The sequence below is a fragment of the Neomonachus schauinslandi genome, chromosome 6 (genome assembly GCF_002201575.2).
Source record: "Neomonachus schauinslandi chromosome 6, ASM220157v2, whole genome shotgun sequence".
NCBI classification, from domain to species: Eukaryota; Metazoa; Chordata; class Mammalia; order Carnivora; family Phocidae; genus Neomonachus; species Neomonachus schauinslandi.
The window spans coordinates 56,492,345-56,517,182 of NC_058408.1; the positions used below are offsets into that span (position 1 = coordinate 56,492,345).

The following is a 24,838-nucleotide window of genomic DNA, read 5'->3' on the forward strand; positions in this document are numbered from 1 at the left end:
CCTTTTCTCCAGACCTCAGCCAGACAACCTTTTCTCTAGACCTTGACCAGACAACCTTTTCTCTAGATCTTGATCAGAAAAGCTTTTCTCCAGACCTCATCCAGATAACCTTTTCTCCAGACCTTGACCAGACAAACTTTTCTCCAGACCTTGGGCAGATAACCCTTTCCCCAGACCTTGGCCAGACAACCTTTTCTCCAGACCTCAGCCAGACAACCTTTTCTCTAGATCTTGACCAGACAAGCTTTTCTCCAGACCTCAGCCAGACAACCCTTTCCCCAGACCTCACCCAGACAACCTTTTCTCTAGACCTTGACCAGACAACCTTTTCTCCAGACCTCAGCCAGACAACCCTTTCCTCAGAACTCAGCCAGGAGACTCTCTCATCAGACATCAGCCAGATGACTCTTCCTCCAGACCTCGATCAGATGCTCCCTTCCCCAGACCTCAACCAGGCAACTCTCTCTCCAGACATTAGCCAAACGGCCCTTCTTCCTGATCTAGAGACATCACTTCCTCAGACATCCTACACCTCTGAATCTAGTCAGTCAGTGCTTCTTCCAGAATTTGGTCAGACTTTCCCTTATCCAGACCTAGATCAGGTGCCATCTCTCCCACCATCTCCTACCCTAAAGAACACTTTTATGCCAAGAGAACTTAATCCACCCATTGTAGTAGGCCTCAGTGCAAATGATGGAGATTATATTGAGATTATTCCAAGGCAGAAGGAAGAGAGCAGTGAAGAATACATTGCTGAAATTGATTACGTGGCCTATGACAACCCTTACCAAACTGATACTAGGACAGACATTAACTCCTCCAGAAATCCTGACAACATTGCAGCATGGTACCTCCGCAGCAACAATGGAAACAGAAAATATTATTACATTGCTGCTGAAGAAGTATCCTGGGATTATTCAAAATTTGCTCAAAGGTTTGGCCAAATTTTCTCTTTTTACATTCTCATTTTTCCACTACTGCTAAAAAGATTGTTAAAGTCCAAGGAAATAATTCTGGGCAAATTATACTAAGTATAATTTAGGTCCCCTATTGCCACTTGCCCTATACAATTTCCTTTGTCAATTCCAAGGTTAGCTTCTCTACATTAGGGGACATTTGGACAATATAAGAACAATCACTGTAAGAAATCTATGATATTCTATAAAGAAGCCCCCTCTTCTCTCTTCCGCTCTCACCACACATGTTCCTACCCCCTTTCCTTGCCTCAGCACAGAGCCCAACCTATCCATAGCTATCTGCTAATCAACATGATTTCATTGAAGTTGGCTTCAAATCCAAATTTGTAATGTAGAAATCTCCTTTTGCCCTTGGTTATCAAAAAATATTTTTAAATTGTTTACTGATCAATGTAAAGTATACAGCATCTTGGTGACGTCTGATTCAAATTACATGAGATTCCAGTAGCAGAGGCCAAGGATATAAACCAGTTTAGAAAGAAAAAGCAAGTTTATACCTTCAACTGAGGCAGTCATTCAGTGATGATTTACCTTGATTTAAACTTGAGTTTTAACTTGGCTTATAGAATCACTCATTTAATAACTTCATTTTTTAAATGAAGGTGTTACACCAAATGGCCCCCAAGATCCTCTTCAGATTTAACATTTCAGGGTTCCAGCCACTCTTAACCATAGAGTTGAAGGAGTTCATGCAATTTTGTAAGTGGTCTAACTTACAGCAGAGAGTTTCCAAGGGATCCATAGACATTTTTAAAAGAGTTTTCAATTCAATTCTGCTTAAGGATGGAAAGCCGTAATGGGCTGGACTCTGTATTCTGGGATGACAATATAGGGAAAGAAGAGAGGGAGGGACAAGGGGCAAGGCTTAGTCAGCTACAGATTCTCAGGACACAGCATGGTGACCATGCTTAAACTGTCTAAATATAATACACAACTTTTACAAAAGCTAACGGTTACACTAAAAATCAAAAACCAAAGTGTAATTAGAGTAAGCAAACGCAATGCATGGTATGGCTTACAGACAAAAAAAAAAAAAACATTTCATTAATCTGATGTCTGGCATTTCCATATTAGAACTCTGTTAATTTAAAACACATTTTCAGGACATGTGGGTGGCTCAGTTGGTTAAACTTACAACTCCTGATTTCGGCTCAAGTCATGATCTCAGGGTTGTGAGGTTGAGACCCACGTCAGGCTCCATGCTGGGCATGGAACCTGCTTAAGATTCTCTCTCTCTCCCTCTGCTCTTCCTCCCACCCCCTCCCCCCCAAAATAATTAAAAAACACATTTTCCTATGACTTCCTATTTAAATGTAGCACCCATTGCTATATGAGAATAAATAGTTTATCTAGGGATTTCTAAGAGAGGCCCTGAAGGAGTAAGATTTAGGGCCTTTCCAAAGTGGAAAGGGATGGAACCAGTTCCTTCAAAATCTTATATACCATTACAGATATGCAACCCATGTTTATGGCAGTCAAAGTTGCTTTACTTGTCCCCATGTGTTCTGTGAAACTATGTTATGCTTAGTGTCTGGAAGGATGGGGTCAGTAGGGTAGGAACACTGGAAAGAAGGCAGAATGGGTTTCTCTGTTGATGGCTCATGGTGCATAACAAATACTATGAGACTGATGGATGAGCTTTTGGCCTGTTTCCATAGGCTTGGGAAATTTAGGAGTCGGTGAGAAAATATGATGTGCTCTGGCCCCAGACTGAACTGGTGAATTACACAAGGAATAATGTCATTTTAAAAAAAGAAATGAGAGAAGAATGGCTACTTTCAGAGTATAAAACCCCCAGCCATCTAGTGGCCTTCACAGGGGTGACCATTGATACCTGACAGCCCCAAGCCCTGGCACTATCCAATTGCCTGGCTTTGTCTGCGACTGATATTAAAAATCTGCTATGTGATATATGATTGTATTTGTTCATTAATGCATTAAACAAAAATCTATCAAGTGCCTACTATGTGCCAGATAACTGGCTAGGTACTAAAAATAAAAGAATGAGCAAATTAGGCATGATCCCTGACCTCATGGGGTTTTCACTCTAATATTAGAGTCAGATTCAAATAGATAACCTCACAAATAAATGACATATAATTTACTATATATACTAGAGAACTATAAGAATACTACAGGAATATACTGTATATACTATAGTAGCACTATGGAAACTTAGGGAATAATATAGAGAGATTTGACATATAAAGGTTTATAGGAGGACTTACCTAAGAAATGATATGTGAGCTCGGATCTGAAGGATATTTACTGGCTTAAGTTTTTACTTATTCATATTTTCATTCATTTGTTCTCCAAGTACCAATTAAATATTCATGCTAGATACTATACTCAGAAACAGGGATAATTCCCCCAATTTCTTTGAGTGGTCTTTCATTTGTTCTTTTAAACAAATAGTATTCTTATTATTATTTCAGTGAAGACATTGATGATGTTCCAGAAAATACCATATACAAGAAAGTAGTCTTTCGAAAGTACCTTGATAGCACTTTTACCAAACGTGATCCTTTGGGGGAGTATGAAGAGCATCTCGGCATTCTTGGTCCTATTATTAGAGCTGAAGTGGATGATGTCATCCAAGTAAGTCATTTTTTGAGCATTGCTAAGATCATCAGAGGAATTTCCACAAGCACCAGAGGGCTGTAACAGTGAAAGGGGCAGGAGGGATACAGGTAATTTATTTTCTAAAATTAACAAATAATTATACTTCTTTTCAGAGACTGCTTGCCAAGTAATTAGATAATCTTCAAAAAAAATGATCTCAAAAGAAAAGAAAAGAAAAGACAAAAACGATCTCATGAATTTATTTCTTCCTCTCCTGAGCTCCTGTTCATTCCATAAGGGCCAATTCTGTTTTCCCCAAGAGACTTTCTTTACTACCCCAACCTCTCCTGCACATTCAACTGAATTGCTCCTTTCAGGCATTCCCATCTAACCCCATTCATACTTTGTTTATGCACTTTTGGTCTCCAGGTTTTTAACTTGAATCCACATGTGCAGGTGTCTCTTCATCAGGAGGTTGGAAACTTATTGTGAGCAAGACCCAAAGCTCATTCAATCTTCAAATCTGCAGCACCAGCTGTGATCATTTCCTTTGTGCCTAATGTCAATACTTTTGCTTTGAGCCTAAGAACAAACATGTTTTGGTGTTTCTAGGGTAAACTACTTGGGCCCTAGCTCACAGGATGTTGTAAAAATTCAATGAAATAATATACATGTTACTTTGTACTTGTATGCAATTAATATATCTCACTGTATATATATCTAGGTCTCATTTAATAATTAACCATCTACTTTGGCGTATAATTTGGATTTTTGTTGGACTTAAGTACATTTGTGGATCATTCTTTTTTCTAGGTTCGTTTTAAAAATTTAGCATCCAGACCATATTCTCTTCATGCCCATGGGCTTTCCTACGAAAAATCGTCAGAGGGAAAGACTTATGAAGATGACTCTCCTGAATGGTTTAAAGAAGATAATGCTGTTCAGCCAAACAGCAGTTATACATATGTATGGCACGCCACCACTCGATCTGGGCCGGAAAATCCTGGTTCTGCCTGCCGGGCTTGGGCCTACTACTCAGCAGTGAACCCGGTGGGTACACCCATTGAAATTTTTTGTCATTCCCCTAACCTCATAACCTGAGTCCACCAGACGGAAGGGTCAAGATGATTTCTCGTTAAATGTCTTGCTTTCCATGAGGAATGTGTAAGGATTATGGTCAACAGTCTATAGCGACTTGCCTTCAGATGACCGTGAGAGAGAAACATGTGCTCAGTGGCGAGGAATGAGGGGTACTGAAATGGTTTACCCCAGTCAAAGTGACTACCTTTGCAGAGGAAGACATTTTTTTCTATTTCCTTGAGCAAGTATTAGCTTTCTTTTGCTCTTTATGAGAGAGCTGCAAAGTCAAGATGCCTTCGTTTTGGGCGTGGTAGAGAGAGAGCACAGACTTCGATTTCAATCACTATCCTGTCACTTACTGTGTGGGCCTGGGAAAGTTACTTGACCTCTCTCAGCCTCAGTTTCTAAAGTTAAAAATGAGAAAACAGTAGGTACTTGGTAATATTTGTTTAATAAGTGAGCTTATTTTTATTATACAAGATTGTTGTCTGAATTAAAGAAGATATTACCAGCAAAATATTTACTATAATAGTAGATGCTCAATAAATAGTAATTATAATAGTATTGATATTGTCATTAACATTATCATTACTGCCATGCTGAGATAAAGGACTAATCAGAGGAAGGGATGATGAGTGCCACAGAATCAGATGATCAGATGATACCCAGGCTTAATAAGCTCTTCATTTATAATCTTCAAATTCAGAGCCCCTGAGGTTTCCTTTTCCATATCATCAGTGATTGTCAGAAGAGCAAAGGAAATCCTGAGAAAGAGAAAATCTGTGCATTTTGCTCCTACTGTCTTCCAGGAAAAAGATATCCATTCTGGCTTGATAGGTCCCCTTCTGATCTGTCAAAAAGGAGTACTTGATAAGAGCAACACACCGGTGGATATGAGAGAATTCATCTTACTTTTCATGGTCTTTGATGAAAAGAAGAGCTGGTATTATGAAAAGAAGGCCCAGTCCCCAAGGCCTTGGAGACTTGCATCCTCAGAAGTAAAAAACTCCCATGAGTTTCATGGTATTTTCCTCTCACTTTGATCTAATTTCTGAACTAAATCACATGGGGTGACCATGATTCTTGCCCTAGGTCTTCATAAGATTAGACAGGAGGTGCTTCTGAAGAATCAGGGGCTACAACCCACACCAGGTCCTTAAATGTCTGAGGGCTGATGTCGCCCAGCAGGTGGTGCTGCACATATAGGAGCTAGAGAAGGTCTGAAAGAGAGCACAGGAGCCTGCTGCAGAACAAACCCAACCAACCAACCAACCAACCAACCAACAAAAAGCCAGTGTGCGGCAGCTGGTAGCATGAGTCAAAAAGGAATTGGCATTACTCTGCAATATAAACAGTTAATAAACCTGTTCCTTGATCACTAAAGGAACGATTGTTTGTCTAGAAGAACTGATCATCCCTGTGTACTTTCTAAAGAAAAATGATGGTGGCAGTTCCAGCTGTCAGCAGTTCTCAGGTGGCATCCGAAGCATCTAGAACAAAACAAGATAGGACACTGGGTAGTTGGGTGATAGGAGAATCGTGGCAAGGGAGCATCTTTTGGGGGGAAGGGGGGCGAAACATATGTACTCTGAACTCCTTTTCTAGGCTTTTCAGCCCAGGGCACTTGGTCTCAGGCGTGGGAAGCACACTCTTCTGAAAACCTTCCAACCTAGTGAGAAAGCATAGCCCCAGAATCAGATAGGCTTGTCTCTTGGCTATCCCATTACTTCTGAGTACCCTCGAGCCATTGCTTCCCAATTCCTCAAAGAAAGAGTAAAATTCACCGGATATAGCTTAGTTTTAAATATATTGTAGTTGAAGTCTCTGTAATTAGGTAATCCCCATGGTGTAGTATTTATCAGGGTACCTGCTGAGCAGACCACCTGAGTTCCCAGCCTCAAACTCAGCACCTGGCCTTTGCAGTATGTGTTCAGTAATTGTGTGTTGAATTACTGAATAAATGGATGAATTCTATCACTCAGTTTAATTTATCAAATGTTTGCTGAGCACCTGCTATGTTGAAGTCTTCATTCCATATCCTAATGAGTTAGCAATGTTGACCTAAGAATCACTTGAGATCTATTTCCTGCCCAGATGAGGGAGTAAGGACTGGTGTTAGGAGTGGGAAGACAGGTGCTCTCATACCTAATGTAACCTTAAGGGTGCGAAGATGATCTCAACTCCCTCCCTCCCCAAATTCACTTGCTCAGTTCCTGAAACTCCATAGTAGTTCTTTTAACTTTAGAATAACATTACTAATAAAAACTTCACTCACTTCAATCTCAATTAAATGCATGGTAGCCCAAAGCTGTATCATTAACATTTTTTATTATTTTTTAAGGTGATTAAGTTTGTCAGGTGATTTAAACACACACACACACACACACGTTTCACTGAGTGGAGAGTGGATGAAGCCTGAGAACCCTAGACATTTAAGCTGGGAAGGGGACAGAGGAGCTATATCATAGAAATGAGAGAATAAACATGAACCTCGGTCGTCTGCCTTCCTAATTTTGCCTAGAACTATCTCTGAATTTAGGAGGCCTCTGGGTGATGTGCTGTGTATCCCCTCACTCTCTTTCCTCTAACCACTGGAGTTCACTTATCTGGCTCATATCAGTCTTTCTGTTTCTGTAGCACAGGAAAATCCATACTGTAAATGTCAAGGATAAGTGAGTGAAGCAGAGAGCAGGGGGAGTGTGAGGTGCGGGGTGGAGAATGGTAAATTCTGTGGGAAACTGCTGTAGGCTGGCATGACGTTTAGCCTCTCACTGGTATCAGAACACCCTGGGGTCCTTACTATATGCCTGGGCAGGCAGAGCGATAGGAAGATGGGTGGTAAGGTGGGATGCCTCAGACCTCTTTAGCAGCGTCTCTGCAGATTTCTAATTGATTGCAACTCTCTGTCCTTTCAGCCATCAATGGAATGATCTACAACTTGCCTGGCCTGAGAATGTACGAGCAAGAATGGGTGAGGTTGCATCTGCTGAACATGGGCAGCTCCAGAGACATTCATGTGGTTCACTTCCATGGCCAGACCTTGCTGGAAAATGGCACTCAACAGCACCAGCTCGGGGTCTGGCCCCTGCTGCCTGGTAAAGATCTGCACAATGAAAAGAGATCCCTGATGAAAAATGGCTAGAGAAGGCAATCTGGGCAACTGTCACTGTCCCTCATTCCCTCCTATGCATTTACTTCCTAAGGGTCAGACATGGTTTCTGGCATAGATCCTGGGCAGAGACATATCCCCAAACTGCATACAGAGTACAGAAAAGTCAGCTAATATATACACTCTTTGCGGCACCACACAGACTATATGTGGGGCTCAACTCAGTTCTACAGAGATGCTATGTCTAATGCAGTTTTTCCCAAGCCACTGTGTGTCACGTAGGCCAGGTCTTAAACAGATTATAAAAATGAATCCCACAGGGCTCAGGCAGCTCAAGCTTTCTGTTGGGAAGGAGATTAAAAACTTACTAGGGTTTTGGGATTCTTGAATTCTTGAATTCTATTCCTCACACTCTCACTTTGATACCTTTGGGCAAGTGACTACAGGAATCTTAATCTTAAACTGACTCAGGAGGCTATTTGAAGGGGAAAAAAGGTTTTTTTTTTTTTAATGATTATAAACGCTAAAGGATAAGAGGGGTATTTAGAACTTTTCATGTACAAAATAACGAAAAGGTTTAAACAAACCAGCCATCACAAAGGATTTTTATGTGCCAGCAAGTTGTTTGTAGGTGTATCTGTGTGGTAGGTGTGTGGGTAGGGTTATGAGTGCTGGGTGCTGCTGAGTCTAAAACTGTAACGGGCATAGTAAAATTCTAGGAAGCTGGTTAAAATGCAAAGGCTAAGGCAGAGATTTTGCTTTCGGCGACTTTGATCTGGTAGATCTTGGGATCTTGGGCAGGTGCCAGGGACTCTGCATTTTTAACAAGCAGCCTACCTTCCACAAACGCTCTGAGAAGCTAGTGAAGGCAGTCAGTCCCTCGCCGCTTTGGATGGAGAAGTTGCTATATGAGTCAGCCTTAGAAGGGCACAGCAGTCCAAATGGGACTGGTTTGGTTAAGAAGGAGGAAAGGGTGTTCTTGTTTGTTTATTCAGGCCTGTGGCTCATTAATAAAGCTATAAAGACTCACTCTCTTAAAATCAGAGACAAGAGGGATTAGGTAAACTTACTCCTTACTTTTCACCGAATGTAAATTGCCAGATCAGTCCTCCTTCCCATGAGCCTGTGGGAAACACTGAGAAGCTGGAATTGGCTGGCCCATCCAAATCTTCGAATCTAAATTATCTGTATTGGAGGGAGTGGAAGGCTGCAATCTTTTTAGTGTGCTAAAGGAGGATGACCATCGGCTATTAATTTTCACTCACAATCTGGAAAATAGACATGAATTACAGCCAGCAGAATTTAAGTATTATCTGGCAATGGGTAGCATTAAATATCAGAATAGATAATCAGAAGTTTCAGAAATGTCATTCTTTCAGTGATTTTCTGAAACAATTTAGGTGCATCTCTATCCAAATATGTAGACTTAATAGAAAATTTGAAAACATGGGAGAAGGATGTTTGATTTTAATTTTCTTATTAAAAAAAAGAAAAGCCAAAGAAATGGGAGAGAAAGGAAACTTGTACGGTGTTCTTGAGGCCCAGTGATGAGTCATTCAAGGTCGTTTTCATCCTTAGGACTCAGAAGCTGTGCTGTGTATGGGTTAGCTTGTAACATTATATATAGATAACTGAAAGTTTCTTTCTAGTAAGGGGTGTTAGAGATTTTTTTAAGTCCTTGGGCAATTTATTTTTACTAATGTGTATGTGTGTCACTGCTTTGTTTTGTTTTTCTGTTTGTTACACCTCTAGTCCTGCCTAAGAGAAATGGATCATTCTTGATTTCTTTTCCAAAGCCTCTTGTGATGCAGGGATTTAGGATTCTTTGATAGCTGTCAATTAATATTGTTAATTTGGGGTGTGTAATGTTGTCCTTCACTCTCTATTTTAGGTTCATTTAAAACTCTTGAAATGAAGCCATCAAAATCTGGCTGGTGGCTCCTTGACACAGAGGTTGGAGAAAACCAGAGAGCAGGGATGCAAACACCATTTCTCATCATAGACAGAGGTACCATCCAAGAGCCACGTGATGTTTTCAGCAGGAGGGTCCCTGCTGGAACATCACTAACTCTTAGATTGGAAATATTGAACTCTGGGAACTCTGCATGACAGAGGGAGAATGTGTACCAGTAACTGCTTTTATTCTGACCCATCATCAGATTGTGCCACAAACATCAATCTCCCAGGAAACTTAAACCACATATTTCAGCCCAAAGGCATTCTCAGTTGGGGAACCAATATAAAGTGTCTTCCTTCATAATGTGTGATTCGTGGGAAAGTGTAAGAAATTTTCCAGACTCCTTGAGTAGAGGAGGGATAAGATACCAGGAATTCAACAATGACTAGGATAGTCTCTGAACTTGGCATTTCAGTATTTGAGAAATCATTTCCATCTGCCTATCTGCCCAGCCAGCCAGGCAGCATTTATTAAGTACTTGTTGAGTACCAAGCACTGTGTTGACATCCAGATATCTCAGTGGCTGGCATTTTCTTTTGTGATCAGAATGTAAATAACTCTGTAACTTTCAGGTCAACTTTTGGGAACATAGACTTAAAAGGGGTAATACTTAATGTCGTAAAATGTCTTATTTTAAGATACAAGCAGATGGAAATCCATTTAAAACTAATTGAATTTTGGGATTTCCATGGTTTTCCTCTAGGGTATCACTATTTCTGTTAAAGACTAGCACCAGTCTTGCTAGTACATTTACCATTTTATGATCAGACATATTTAAGTCGGTGCCATATAAGGTAGGTGAAGCTATCGAATTGCTGACTCACCAGAGGTATGATCTCTAGCCATGCAGCTTTTGTGTTGTTATATGTATTTTCTAAGCAAAAATTATTCATTGCTCTGTTTGTGTGTGTGTGTTTTGTTTTTGTTTTTTTGTTGTTTTGTTTTTGTTTTTGTTTTTTGTTTTTTAGAATGTAAGATGCCAATGGGACTAAGCAATGGTATCATAGCTGATTCACAGATCAAAGCTTCTAAGCATTTGGGTAAGTAATAGCATCATAGCCTTTGGAAGCCATCTCCTACAGTTGTGCAGTATACAGCCTGAAAAACAACCCATGACAACCCTACCTGTTCAATCTATGGATCATTGCTCCTCTCTGGGCTTTTCTCTACCACATGGTAAAGCAGCTCCATCTTGAGGTGCTCATCTGGTAGAGGAAGGAGCAATATGACAGGCGCTAAAACCTGTTGACATTCCTTTATCACTGCCACCCTCTCTGGTGTATAATGTTCCCAAAGAGTCTGTCCCAGGGAAGACCAAGAGCTAGGGCTTTCTACACAGGCAGTCCAACTTCTCAGCAGGGATTGAGCAAGGAGTGGATCCCTTACTCCTACAACCATTTACCCGTTTCCAAAACTCTCCCCATTCATCCCCATTCCAGGTTTGATCACAAACAATATTCCAGCCAGATTCACAAGGTCTTATTGGCCAGATACGATTCTCCAATTAATAGGGCTCTTTGTTGTGCTAACCATTCCTCTATTCAAGAAAGTTTGCTAATCACCCACTGTGTGTCAGGATCTCCTTCTAAATTTCCTCACTCTGCCTCAAAACCCTTCCTAAAACCAAGAGGTCAGTTGCAAGGGATCATGAGGCTCCCATAATCCCTCCCACAACCTCCCCTTAGGCAAGCACACTCAGTAGCAACCACATCAACATAACTGAGAAAAGATAAACGTAACCTGTATGCAAGAAAGGGGGTGGGTGGTGGTTGACAGCTGACCAAGCACTGACCTGAAGCCAAGAAGGTTTCATCATCATGAACTGACTTAGTAGCTGAGGCCCGTGTCAACTGCCTGGTCTCCTAACTTCAACAGAAGCTCCTGCAGAGATCTGGTTTTCCACTGGGACTAAACTTACTTGGGAAATTGCTAGTTATATATTTTTGTTTTGTTTTTTTTAATTCAGAATAAATTTTTTTTTTCTTCTTTGGATTTAGGTTATTGGGAGCCCAAATTAGCAAGATTAAACAATGGTGGGTCATATAATGCTTGGATCACAGAAAAATCTTCAGCAGACCTTGTTTCTAAACCTTGGATCCAGGTATATCTTATTAACCTGATAATATTTACAGTACCATAATAATAAAATGACAGTGATTTAATTTCTCTTTGTTCTTCTTGCAATGTTCTAGGCACTATCCTAAGTACTTTACTTATTCAAAAATGAACCCTATGAGATTAGTTCTAGTAATAGCCTAGATATCCTTTGTACAGATGATAAAAACTAAGGCACAGAGGGACTAATTAAGTGCCGAAAGTCACGCACAGCTGGTAAGTGGTTGAACTTGGATTCGAGTCCAGGTACTCTGTGCTCACATATGGATTGTATCTAGCCATTTGATTAGCGCTTAGACCTTAGGTGCTGGCTGTTTAGTTCTAAAGAATGCTGGTTACACAGTGAATTAAGGAAGGCAGTGTGTGACTCGTTGACAAGGACAGTCTGTGTAATGGCTTTGCTATATTGCAGGTAGACATGCAGAGGGAAGTCGTATTCACAGGGATCCAGACTCAAGGTGCCAAACAGTATCTGAAGTCCTACTACACCACAGAGTTCTCTGTGGCATACAGCTCTGACCGGACAAACTGGCAGATCTTCAAAGGGAACAGCACAAGGAATGTGATGGTCTGTGTGCCTTGTTTGCTTCTGAGTCTCAAGACTCACCCTAGGCTCACCAGGTTGCAATGACTATGCCTATCATTATGTCTTTTTAAAAAATACCTTTCTGGGCGGTTGAAATACAAATGGTTTTCTCAGGGCCTTATGAAAGAAAGTTGTACAATGATAGGTCTGTTATTATAAATTAAAGGCATAAGCCTGACTTATGACACTTCAAAACTCTACCAAAAATCACTTTTTGATCAAACTAAATACCCAGACTTCTCTGACTGGCAGATGGTGGACAGCAGAGTCTTGTGTCTTAAGGGGCTCATGCTAAAAACTGGCCTCCAAGAGTTTTGATTATACTAACTTTTACATTTTATTTTGTTCTTTGTTTCAGTGTACCTGAAGGAAATAGCAATGTTAATACCAGTTATGTGCTGGGGCAGTGTGCTTTTCAGACTTTTTTTTTTTTTTTTTGCTGCCCTGACTGAGGAGTGACAATCCCCTGCTGGGTCTTTCTGAGACTCAGCCAGGATTATTCCCAAAACCCATGTGTACCAGCCCTAACTCCTCTTCCTCCCTAACCCCCTTTCCAAAGAGAGCTATCAGAATGTAAGGAGTCAGTCTGCCATTATTACACTGATAACTTTCAATCTGTTTCATTTTTCCTGTAAATTATTTACTATTTTACTAGTGTCTGTATTATCATATCTCTAGTAATAAATTATTTGCACTATACCTTAGAATAGATCATGAAAATCTCAAATTGTAGCCCTTACTAATCAGTCTTGGAGAGAGAACACAGACTACAGTTAGAGTTCATAGCTTCAAGACTTTTGCACTTATATTCATGAGGAATATTGGTGTGTAGTTTTATTTTTTTGTACTGTCTTTTTCTGGTTTTGATATCAGAGTCATACTGGCTTCATAAAATAATTTAGGAAGCATGCTCTTCTGTTTTCTGGGAGAGATTTTCTAGAATTGGTGTTAAGTCTTTAAATATTTGTAGAATTCACCAAACTACATGGGCCTAGAGATTTCTTTCCCAGGAACTTTTAAATTACAAATACAGTTTCTTTAATAGCTACTGGCTGTTCACATTATCTCTTTCCTATTGGATAAGTTGAGATCGTGTTTTTCTAATTGATCCATTTCCTCTAAGCTGTTAAATTTATGTGCATAGAGTTGTTTGTAGTATTCTCTTATGCTTTTGATGTCTGCAGGGTCTACAGTGATATTGATATTAGTGAATGTGCATCTCTTCTCTTTTTGCTTTGTCATTCTTGCTAGATATTTGCCTTTTTAAAAAATCTTTTCAAAGAACTGGCTCTGTTTCATTGTTTTTATCTATTATTTTTCTAGTTTTCAGTCTTGCTGCTCTTATTTTCTGTTTTAGCTGGCACTTTCTGACACTGGTCTGGCAAGGAAAGGGGCTGGGGCACACCTCATCACTGCCAGGTGGACTTCGAAGTCCAGGTTCCCCACTGAAGGAGGACCGCTCCTCTTTGCTGGTGGGTGGGAATGGGAGAGTCTCCACTGATATTATAGTGGTGGGAGCCTTATTAGGAGCTGGTGGGGATGAAAGTCCTGGGTTCCTATTTGGCCTTCTCTGACACAATCCCAGTGAGGGTGTTGGGGTGCCTTGTTACAGTCTTACAAGCACGGAAGTCTAGGCTCCCCACTTGGCCTTTGCTGTTCTGGGTGGAGGAGGGGCCGTGGTGTTTTCTATGATGTTTAGCTAGAAGTAGAGCAATCACTGTCTGAAAGTTTTCTGTCTTGCTAGACTGCCCTTTCCTGGTCCCGTGGCTAGAGAAAGGAAGATTTTGCCAGAGCTTTTTTGTGTGTGTCTGTACCCAGTGGTGTTTCCTGGTTGCTGGCCTCTTCACTTCCCAATCTGGGATATATGAGACAAAAATAAAACCCAGGGAGCCCACTACCATGTTGTTCCTTGGGTCCCAAGAACCCTAACCCGTCTGCCTTCTTCTCTTCATCTTTCAGTGGCTTCCTATGTTTTAGTTGTACTTAGCAGGAGGAACAAGGCAAAGTACATCTACACCATCTTCCTGAAGTGAAAGTATCTCCAGTTATTAAGACCAAGTGATTTAATTCAGGCCACATGAAAACTTAATATGACAATATTAAATTAAACTGAAATTTTATTATAAAATCACTTTATAAAGAATTGTTCCATAACTAAGCTTTCCTCTTTTCCTCTAGTATTTTGGTGGCAATTCGGATGCCTCTACAATAAAAGAGAATCAGTTTGACCCACCTATTGTGGCTAGATATATTAGGATCTCTCCAATTAGATCCTATAATAGACCTGCCCTTCGATTGGAGCTGCAAGGTTGTGAGGTTAACGGTAAGAAACGAAGATACATTATTGTCCTGCTGCTTCCTAGAGAATCAAGCTTTAGTAGATACGGAAGAATGGGTAGAATTATTAGTTCTCTTCAATCACAGAGGTGCCTAGAAAAACCTTGGTGAAACAGGTTCTGCTCAGGTAAACTACTCATTTACACTATGACCTGGACCAAGACTGTTCTACCAGCCAGCAGGCAGGCACCATCTCCAAACAGTGCCAGGATGGCATGGATGCTGGCATGACCCTCCAAGGAAAGGCCCTAGCTTCGAATAACCTCCATTGGCCCATTTCAATAAGAACTAAGATTCAGACTAGGCCCGAATCTTCTGAAGTCCAAAAGGTCACACTCAGGCTTTAATGTAACGAACGTATCTAGCAACATTACTGGCATGTATTAGATGTTCAGTGAATGTTTTTGAAATCTAAACTGCTTACCAACTTCCTGAAACTTTTTTTTAAGATTTATTTATTCATTAGAGAGAGAGAGAGCTGACGGGGAGGGGCAGAGGGAGAGGGAGAGGGAGAGAGAGAATCTCAAGCAGACTCCCTGCTCAGCACGAAACCCGAGGCAGGGCTCGATCTCACGACCCTGAGCTCGAATCAAGAGTTGGATGCTTAACCAGCTGAGCCACCCAGGCACCCCCCGCTCAATTTCCTGAAACTTTGATTGAACTCTGCATTCTGTTTGGCGCTCTATAAAGGTACTCAAGCTTTTTCTATGTAAGCTGCTGTTTTTCAGGGGATATAATGTGACCTATGGTATAAATAAATCCAGGTAATCATAAATGGCCATAATAAAATTCTATTATATAGAACAAAGAGTCACTGTTTTTTTCTTTATATGGTATATGATGTAAATAGTAGTTTGTTCAGATCAGAGTCAAACAATCTAAAATGTGACATTCAACTCTGTTAATCTATTCAAAACATCTATTTTCTATTCAAGAAGCATTGCTTTTTAAAAAAATCTCTTCATTTTCTTGATATAATCAGTATTAGCCGTAGGTTTTCTTTTTTTAAATCTTTTTTTCATGGAGAAAGATATCACTTCAAGAAAATGTCAGCATGATTTACCCACAAGAACAAAGCGTCAGAGAGATGATGATGATGATGGGCAGTTGGCTGGGCTCACTCACTAGCTATTTTTCTCATATCCACAGACCAGCTTTGAGGACTGACATGCAAGTGCACACCTTGGCAAAATTCTAAATGGTGCATAACATGAATCACCCTCAAAGGGTTGAAAATAAACTGTTGAACGGGACTACCAAGAGTCCACTGTATCTTCTTCTTTGTAGCATTTTTTAGAAAGAGAAATAGAATATATTCTTATATACATAGATAACGTAGGAATATTTTCTACCTCAAAGAAAAGAGAGAAGTTTCCATGACTCTCTGAAGGAGGAAAATGCGTTTAAATATTTAGAACATGGTGTTTGGGTATCAGACTTCCTGGGCTCCAATTTAGTTTCTGATTCTGCTAGTAGTGTTACTTCAGGCAAATTACTTCTTCTTGCTGTGCTTTTGTTTTCTCACTTGTAAAATAGAGGCAATTAGGAGCATCAGGTAACACACGTAGAGCCTAAAAACAGGATTTGGCACTTAGGCAATAACATCATTGTTGGTGATAGTTGTTTTTGTTGTTACTTAGTAGTGATATTTTTTCTTTTCTCCTCGCAGTGCAAACCACCATGCAGGGAATAGTGGTAGTGCATAATTAATCACATAACTTTCTCTTGACAGGATGCTCCACACCGCTGGGTATGGAAAGTGGAAAGATAGAAAACAAGCAAATCACGGCTTCCTCGTTTAAAAAATCTTGGTGGGGAGATTACTGGGAACCCTTCCGTGCCCGTCTTAATGCCCAGGGTCGTGTAAATGCCTGGCAAGCCAAGGTAAAATCCGCCTATGAATGGAATTCTCTCAGCCGTCCGGAAGAAAGCAAAGGCCCTCACTACAGGAACCATGGGGGTCCTGGGAAGTCAGAAAATAATCTCCTGTTTCTGCAGATTATGATCCTAGGTCTGAGAATCTAGGATATCTATTGACTTGATAACTTTAGCTCTGACTTTGGCTCAGAGAGGTTATTTATCATCTCTGTGGTTCTTGGTCTAGTCTTGATTTTTATCAGGGGTGGGCAAATTTCTTCTGCAAAGGACCAGATAATAAATATTTTAGACTTTGTGAGCCATACATTTTCAGTCATAACTACTCAACTCTGCCATTGTAGCAGGAAAACAGTTATAAACAATACATAAATGAGCATGGCTGTGTTCCAATAAAACTTCATTTACAAAAACAGGGAGGGGGCCAAATATGGCCCTTGGGCTATAGTTTGCCAACTCCTAATTAAAACAACTTATATCAGTGATAAATGATTCAGACTTGCAGCACTTTCTTTTTTTTTTTCCCACAATTTAACAATACTTTTCATTTTCTTAATAGCGCTATTTAAATTTTTTCTGTTCCCTTTTTTTGAGAACTTTGTGACATTCCTTTAGACAGTTGGAGGCATGGCAAAATGCTGCAAAACCAGGGTTATAAATCAGTGGCCTAAGTTTAATAAGCATCTTCCAGAGAGTCATATTGCCCCTAATATTAACCCACTGGATAATTCCAGTGACTTAGATTCAGGATAACAGTTAGTAGTTGACTCATTTTTATTTCACTCTTCAACTGACTTGAAAGATCACAATGGCATCAGGAATCAGAATGATTCTGTCAGTCAACTTAACCCTTCCTTATTTTCTATTCTCCTACGTCCCTCCCTTAAGATACCTACATTCCAGCTCCCTGGACTCCATAGAACTCCAGGTCCCATCCGTATGTGAGGCTGTCAGCATAGTGGTGGAGAAAACGAAGAGCTTGGACCCCAAACAGATAGTCTTGGGAACTGACATCTGTGTCTCGAAACCCATTTCTGGTCCATCACAGACTCACGGAATGTAAGAACAGCAAGGGGTTTAAAAGCGTCCGGTCCAGACTTTTTCTTTAAGTTTAAACACAAAGGAGATTAAATCATTTTAGCTGAGTTTGGTGGCAGAATCTGGGAGCCCATTCTCCTGATGGTCAGTGATCCTACCACCATTTGAAGACACTCAGACACCTCATTGTGCAATTTTGCAGAAGGGGAAACAGAGACCCAAAGAAGTTAAAATAATGAAAGTAATGATGTTACAATACATTACATTTATATACTTATATAAATAAAATAATAAAAAAATGAAAGAAAAAGTTAAGGAGAAAGGATGTCATCCAGTTTTTTCCCAGATGACTCTTTCGATCTGCTCATGGTATAACTTTGTCACCCTACCCTGCATTTTACAGCTTTTTGAAAAATCTTGCTCTGTATCTAATTTGCTCTTAGCCTTTGTGATATAATAATGGCTTCAAAGACGAAATACTAATTCTAAGTTTTAATGCCATCATTTTAAATCTGGAATTCTAGATCAGAACTGTTTCACTTCATCTTCTATTAGAATCAAATATCTTTATAGGGTCTCTTTAGAGAGGCTAAAAAAATATCAGCCAGACTGAGGCAGGCACACGTGCATACTGAGGCATCTCTGCCTCTTTTATACCTATAAAAATTGGTATGTCTTCAAAACCCTCTAGCTCTCTACCTCTGTTTCACTGGTACGACCTGGATTGGATACTATACAGCTTGAAGATACACTAAGAAACCACCAAATGTCACTAGAGGGTGTTACAAAATTAACAAAAATTAATTAATACAATAATTTTAATTCAATTAATTTGCTTTAAAAATACATATAGTATATGAATTATACATATATCTGTGTATCAATATATACACATACATACATGTACACATAAGTGATGTTAAAGAAAGGTATCACTATTTATTATTTCATATAGAACTGAATGAGACTATGGGGCATGATAAATCTCCCAAAGGTGAAAATTTGTCTCAGATTACTCCAAAACTCAGTTAGCCCTTCTGATCCTCTTTCTCCAAGTATGATTAGGCACTTCATTAGGCCAGAGACAGGACAGCTACCATACCATACCATATCAAGTCCTAGTCATGGCTTTATTAGGTCTCTCAAGTATTACATTTATTTGAAACATCAGAAAAAAGAAATTGGACTACTCCTCCTGGTTGACATAAGCAAGGGAAAGAAAAGTGGAACTTTTTCTAAAATAAGTTAGAGAGAGGATGCTACCCAATTCTTTCCCAGATTACCCATCAGCAATATCATCATGGCATTTAAACAAATTTGGTTAAGAGAATAATATTTACAGATAGTTTAGCAATCTAATATTTTTTCTCAAGTAAGATTCATTTATTCATTCAAAAAATATTTGTTGAACACCAACTGTGTGCCATGCATTGTGCCAAGTACCTGAAAACAAAATACAGTAAATCCGTGCCTTCAAAGAGGGATACAAATAAGTAAGCCATTATTGTACGATATATGAAATACTCTAGTAAAAGTTTATATACGTCTGCGACAGCAAACAAGAAGGAACAGGGAAGTCCTCTAGGAGACAGAGAACCCTAAGGGCTGAGACAGAAAAGAGAGCCTTTGAGGGCTGCGCATTTCTGAGTATCTTGGTCTAAAAAATTGAAGGTTTTAACATCTGCCTTATTCGTGTGTCCTCATCATTTTCACAGGCAAACAACAACAAACAGTGGTTACAAATTGATCTGCTCAAAATCAAGAAAATAACTGCGATTGTAACACAGGGTTGCAAGTCTCTGTCCTCTGAAATGTACGTGAAGAGCTATACCATCCACTACAGTGACCAGGGAATGGAATGGAAGCCTTACAGGCAGAAATCCTCCATGGTGGACAAGGTACAGGGTGCTGTCATGGCAACAACAAAGCAACTCACCAACTGTTATGATGAGAGAAATACCTTACATTTGCAAACAGCTCTTTGCATTTGACAAATATGCACTGACATGCACCTCCTCCCTGAGAAGTCTGAACCCTCGCTCAGCAGGTAGCTGCTCTGGGAACAGAGACCATGCAGGTCATCTTTCTGCGGTGGCTGAGCCACCTGTGAAATAGTGAGAACCAAACACCAGGGGGCGGTGTGAGGCTTAATTAGCTCTGATTGAGAAAGATGGTAGCATTGTCTCAGTCGGCTTGCACTGCTCTAACAAATGATCATAGATGGAAGCAACAAACACTTCTTTCTCACAGTTCTGAAGGCTGGAATCCAAGAGCAGGGTGCCAGGATGGTTGGGTTCCTGGTGAGGGCTCTCTTCTTGGTTGTGTCCCCACATGACTTTCCTTGGTGCAGGAAGAGAGAGATTCCATGTCTCCTCTTATTTTTGTAAATGTATTAATCCCATCATGAGGGCCCCACCCTCACAACCTACTCTAATCCTCATTACCTCCCAAAGGCCCCACCTCCTAATACTATCCCACTGGGGGTTAGTGTTTCCATGTATGAATTTGAGGGGGACGCAAACATGTAGTCCATAACAGGGGTCTAGAGAACCTTCCACTGTGAAATAACATCATATTAACATTATCTTGGGTAAACTCGTTATCTTGACTGATCAAATACCCACGGCCATAAAGCTTTTTGTATCATATTATTAAGCAGGAGACAATTGTTATCCTAACTGATGAGGAAATTAATTTCCTGCAAGACGAACTACCCCATTATAGTCCTTAATTCCCAGTCACATGTTTTTAAAATGCTACTAGGGCAAAACTAAGGAGATGAGCCTAATATTCCAGGAAGGGAAATCAGGCTGGAGCCAGTAAGAGGGGCCACACAGGAGAAGGGGATGACCTTTACCGAATGCTCATCATGGGCTCAGCTCTTATCTCGGTGAATGAATTTGAACCTCTCTCTCTTTGTAGTGAACTCCTGGGTTGTTTGTCTGGTTGGTTGGTTGGTTTGGCTGGTTATATCTGTCACTGTACCAGGATGTCTTTATAGTTGGGTATCATTGTCATAAACAGTGACTCAGCTGCTGCTGTGTTTAAATCTTGGGGAAACTGCTGGGGATGCAAAAAGGAAAACAACCAAGTCATAAAACACAGTTCAATTGAGAATAGAAGGCATCTGCCAAAAAGAATAAGTAAAAACACATGGTTGCATTTTATTTCAAATGTTAGTGACAACTAACCATTATCTGTCACTTACAGTGCACTTGTCATATGTTTACATACTTAAAAAAATCTTTATAACGACTTCTGTCAGGTAAACTTTTATTACCCCCATTTTGCCAGTGAGCATATAAGTCAGCTGCCCAGTCACACAGCTACCAAGGGGCTAAGGGCAGAGATGGTTCTGAAGCTGCTTCAGAACACCCTGTCAGCGGTCAGATCCCGGGCGAGCTGGAATCCCTAAAGAGGTCTGCTAGGCATGTGATTTCATAATTGACTGAAGATCATCTCTGATAACATTGTATGTGTTCCTTGATGCCCTCAGCTTGAGCTAAAATTGCAAAAGAAAAAAAAAATCACCTGTAAGATTTTTATACCCATCCTATCTCTATTAAAGATCTTACCATATTTTGCTTTCAGATTTTCAAAGGAAATAATAATATCAAAGGACACGTGAAGAACTTTTTCAACCCACCAATTATCTCCAGGTTTATCCGCATCATTCCTAAAACATGGAACCAAAGTATTGCACTTCGCTTGGAACTCTTTGGCTGTGATATTTACTAGAATTGAATATTCAAAGACATAGGAAGGACTCTTAAATAAGATATCAAGCCATTTGGAGCGGGCAATGTATTTTATAGCTATTTTAAATGTTAATTTTCAGTATTTCCTTTTTTTCTATTAGAGAATAAAATTTTATATATGAAACTTTCATAATGTAAACTCCTTGCCACAATTCAGTGAGATGATAACAATTAATTCTTCATTAATCTGAATATAGATGGGAATGTATCAAGAACCAACAAGCAAATGGCTTCTTTCACAATGATTAAAAATGCTACGTAAAGTAATATTTATGTAGTTAGCATGCTTCATTATAGTTCTTTTAAAACCCTCACACACTAATAAAAGAGATATTACTTTTTAAAAAGCCATTTATAGACCTGGATAGCTTTCACGCCTACCTTTAAAAAAAAACAAACAAACTGTGATTTAAGAGTAAAGGAAACAAGGTTTTAAATGGTTCATTTTTCTTGACATGGAAAAAAAATAATCATACCATATGAAATAATGAGTGCTTAAAATACCCTGTCTTACCTATATGACAATGATTTTTCTGGCCCTCTATGAGTAAAGATACAGTCGTCCCAACTTGTGAATCTGGCCTGGTCTCCCTTGGAACTGATTTACTTATTGATGTTCTGAGTGAAGGGTCTTTAGACATGGAACACAACCAAAATAACCACGGAAGAAATGAACGTGTAACCTTGGCTTCATTCTAGTTGGCACTACAATGGCATACTGTTTCAAAACATAGGTTCACCTAAGAGAAAGCTAAAACCTGCAAAACAGCATTGGAACCATTGGCCCAAAGGCAACTGTTCCTGCTGGGACTGGCAAGCCTCTGAAGCTCACCTTCAGTGCCTTTCTCTGCATGGCTCCAACCTCCTCTTCTCCCTTCCTCAACAACTTCTCCTTTCCGCACTCCCTTCCCTGGGAACTTGGCATTCAATGATCCCATAGACATTGTGAGACTGGGGAGCTTTCTGGCCTCCTTGAAGTCTCGTGGAACAATCACTGGTGAGGCTGTCTTTCTATGGAACAAACCACTCCAAATCTTTAATGCTTAAAACAAGTTAATTCTCTCTCATGATTCTGTGGGTTAACTGGGCTCAGCTGGGTGGTTTTATGGCTGACTTCATTTGGGGTCCCCAGTGAGGTTATAGTCAGACATGGCTCTAACCAGAGTCATCAGAAGGCTCAACGAGATGTTGAAACAGCTGATTCTCTGTCACACTCCATGTGGTTTCAGGTCCTCTCCTCTTTACATGGCTTCCAAGTGGTCTATCCATTGGATGTCTCCAACAGGGGAGCTGGGCTTCTTGTAAGGTGATTCAGGCTCTTCAAAGCAAGTGTTCACAATTTAGGAAGCAGAAAGCTAGGCCCAGAACTGGCACAGCCTCACTTTGGTTAACCCAAGTCACAAGTGCATCCCAAGGAGTATAATTCACTGGGAGCATCTTTAGATACTGTCAGAGTTACCTATTGCATCTGTGGGTGGGCTGAGTCCTGTGAATGTATATAGGAGCTTCAAACATCCACAAAACATTGGCTTTCATTATTCCCACCTTTATTGAAATACATGTGACAAGTAAAATCATAATATATTTAAGTGTACAACTTGTTGATTTGGCATATGTATATGTTGTAAAATGTTTCCCATTATCAAGTTAATTAATATGTCATCACCTCACAGTTACTTTTTTGTTTTGTTTTCATCAGAATGCTTAAGACCTACTATCTTAACAAATTTCAAATACACAATACAGTATTAACAACTATAGTCCCTGTGCTATATATTAAATCCTCAGAACTTATTCATCCTATAACTGAAAGTTTGTACACTTTTACTAGCTTCTCCCCATTTCTTCCCCTGGCAACCACCCTTCTATTCTCTGCTTCTATGACTTTGATTTTTTTTTACTTCCACATACAGTGATACTACACAATATTTGTCTTTCTTTGTCTAGCTTATTTCACTTGGCATATGACCTCCAGGTTCATTCATATTGTCATAAATGGCAAGATTTCCTTCTTTTTTTAAGGCATAATAATATTCCATTGTGTATATACCATATTTTCTTCTCTTTTCAGGATTTATTTATTTATTCCAAAGAGAGAGAGAGAGAGAAGCAGGGGGGGTGGGGCAGAAGGAGAGGGGGAGAGGATCTCCAGCAGACTCCCCGCTGAGTGCAGAGCCCAACTGGGGCTTGATCCCATGACCTTGAGATCATGACCTGAGCCTCTATCAAGAGTCAGATGCTTAACCAACTGAGCCACCCAGACACCCCTGTATACCACATTTTTTTAAAAGATTTTCATTTATTTATTTAACAGAGATAGAGAGCACAAGTAGGCAGAGCAGCAGACAGAGGTAAAGGGAGAAGCAGGCTCTCCGCCAAGCAGGGAGCACGATGCGGGGCTCAATCCCAGGACCCTGGGATCATGACCTGAGCTGAAGGCAGTCACTTAACCAACTGAGCCACCCAGGCGCCCCCCACATTTTCTTCATTCATCGATTGGTGTACACTTAGGTTGCTTCCATAGCTTAACTATCGAGAATAATGCTGCAATGAACATGGTAATAGAGATACCTCTTCAAGCTGGTGATTTGGTTTCCTTTGGATGTATGTCTACAAATGGGATTGCTCAATAATATGATAGTTTTATTTTTAATTTCTTGAGGAAGTACCATACTGTTTTCCATGGAGGCTAGTGCCACTCACAGTGTGTATCCTTGTCATTATTTGTTTTCTCTTGTCATTTTGATAAGTCATTCTAACCAGGTGTGAGGTGATATTTCATGGTTTTGATTTGCTTTTCCTTGATGATTAGTGATGTTGAGTATCTTTTCAAAAATCTGTTGGCCATTTATATGTCTTCTTCAAAAAATGTATATTCAGGGGCGCCTGGGTGGCTCAGTCAGTTAAGTGACTGCTTTGGGCTCAGGTCATGATCTTGGAGTCCCAGGATCGAGTCGTGCATCGGGATCCCTGTTCAGTGGGGAGTCTGCTTCTCCTTCTGACCCTACCCCCTCTCGTGCTCTCTCTCTCTCTCACTCTCTTTCTCAAATAAATAAAATCTTTAAAAAAAGAAAAATGTATATTCAGGTCCTTTGCCCATTTTTTATTTGGGTTATTTTGCTATTGAGTCATATGAGTTCCTTATATATTTTGGATATTAATCCCTTATTGGATATGTGCTTTGCAAATATCTTCTCCCATTCAGTAAGTTGTGTTTTCATTTTGTTGATGGTTTCTTTTTTTGTGGAAACTTTTTAATTTGATGTAGTCCCAATTGTTTATGCTTTTGGTGTCATATCCAGAAAAGTCATTGCCAAGACCAATGTCAAAGAGTTCATTGTTAATGTTCTGGGAGATTTAGAATTTCAGGTCTTATGTTTGGGTCTTTAATCCATTTTGACTTGATTTTTTTTTTATAAAAAAGTATCAAATTTATTTCAATAT

At 39.9% G+C, this 24,838-nt stretch overlaps 1 protein-coding gene across 1 annotated transcript in view; it reads left to right on the forward strand.

Moving 5' to 3' along the window:
* Positions 1 to 21,870, forward strand: part of F5 (coagulation factor V) — a 66,355-nt gene extending 44,485 nt beyond the window's left edge. The window contains exons 15-28 of the mRNA XM_044916408.1: positions 38 to 934; positions 2,662 to 2,673; positions 3,413 to 3,575; positions 4,353 to 4,589; positions 5,429 to 5,642; positions 7,535 to 7,714; positions 9,620 to 9,736; positions 10,654 to 10,725; positions 11,683 to 11,786; positions 12,213 to 12,368; positions 14,565 to 14,709; positions 16,456 to 16,607; positions 19,352 to 19,534; positions 21,228 to 21,870. Coding sequence (XP_044772343.1) covers positions 38 to 934; positions 2,662 to 2,673; positions 3,413 to 3,575; positions 4,353 to 4,589; positions 5,429 to 5,642; positions 7,535 to 7,714; positions 9,620 to 9,736; positions 10,654 to 10,725; positions 11,683 to 11,786; positions 12,213 to 12,368; positions 14,565 to 14,709; positions 16,456 to 16,607; positions 19,352 to 19,534; positions 21,228 to 21,374 — 2,779 coding nt within the window. The 3' untranslated portion in view covers positions 21,375 to 21,870. The remainder of the gene's footprint in view (positions 1 to 37; positions 935 to 2,661; positions 2,674 to 3,412; positions 3,576 to 4,352; positions 4,590 to 5,428; positions 5,643 to 7,534; positions 7,715 to 9,619; positions 9,737 to 10,653; positions 10,726 to 11,682; positions 11,787 to 12,212; positions 12,369 to 14,564; positions 14,710 to 16,455; positions 16,608 to 19,351; positions 19,535 to 21,227) is intronic.
* The last annotated feature ends 2,968 nt before the right edge of the window (positions 21,871 to 24,838 follow it).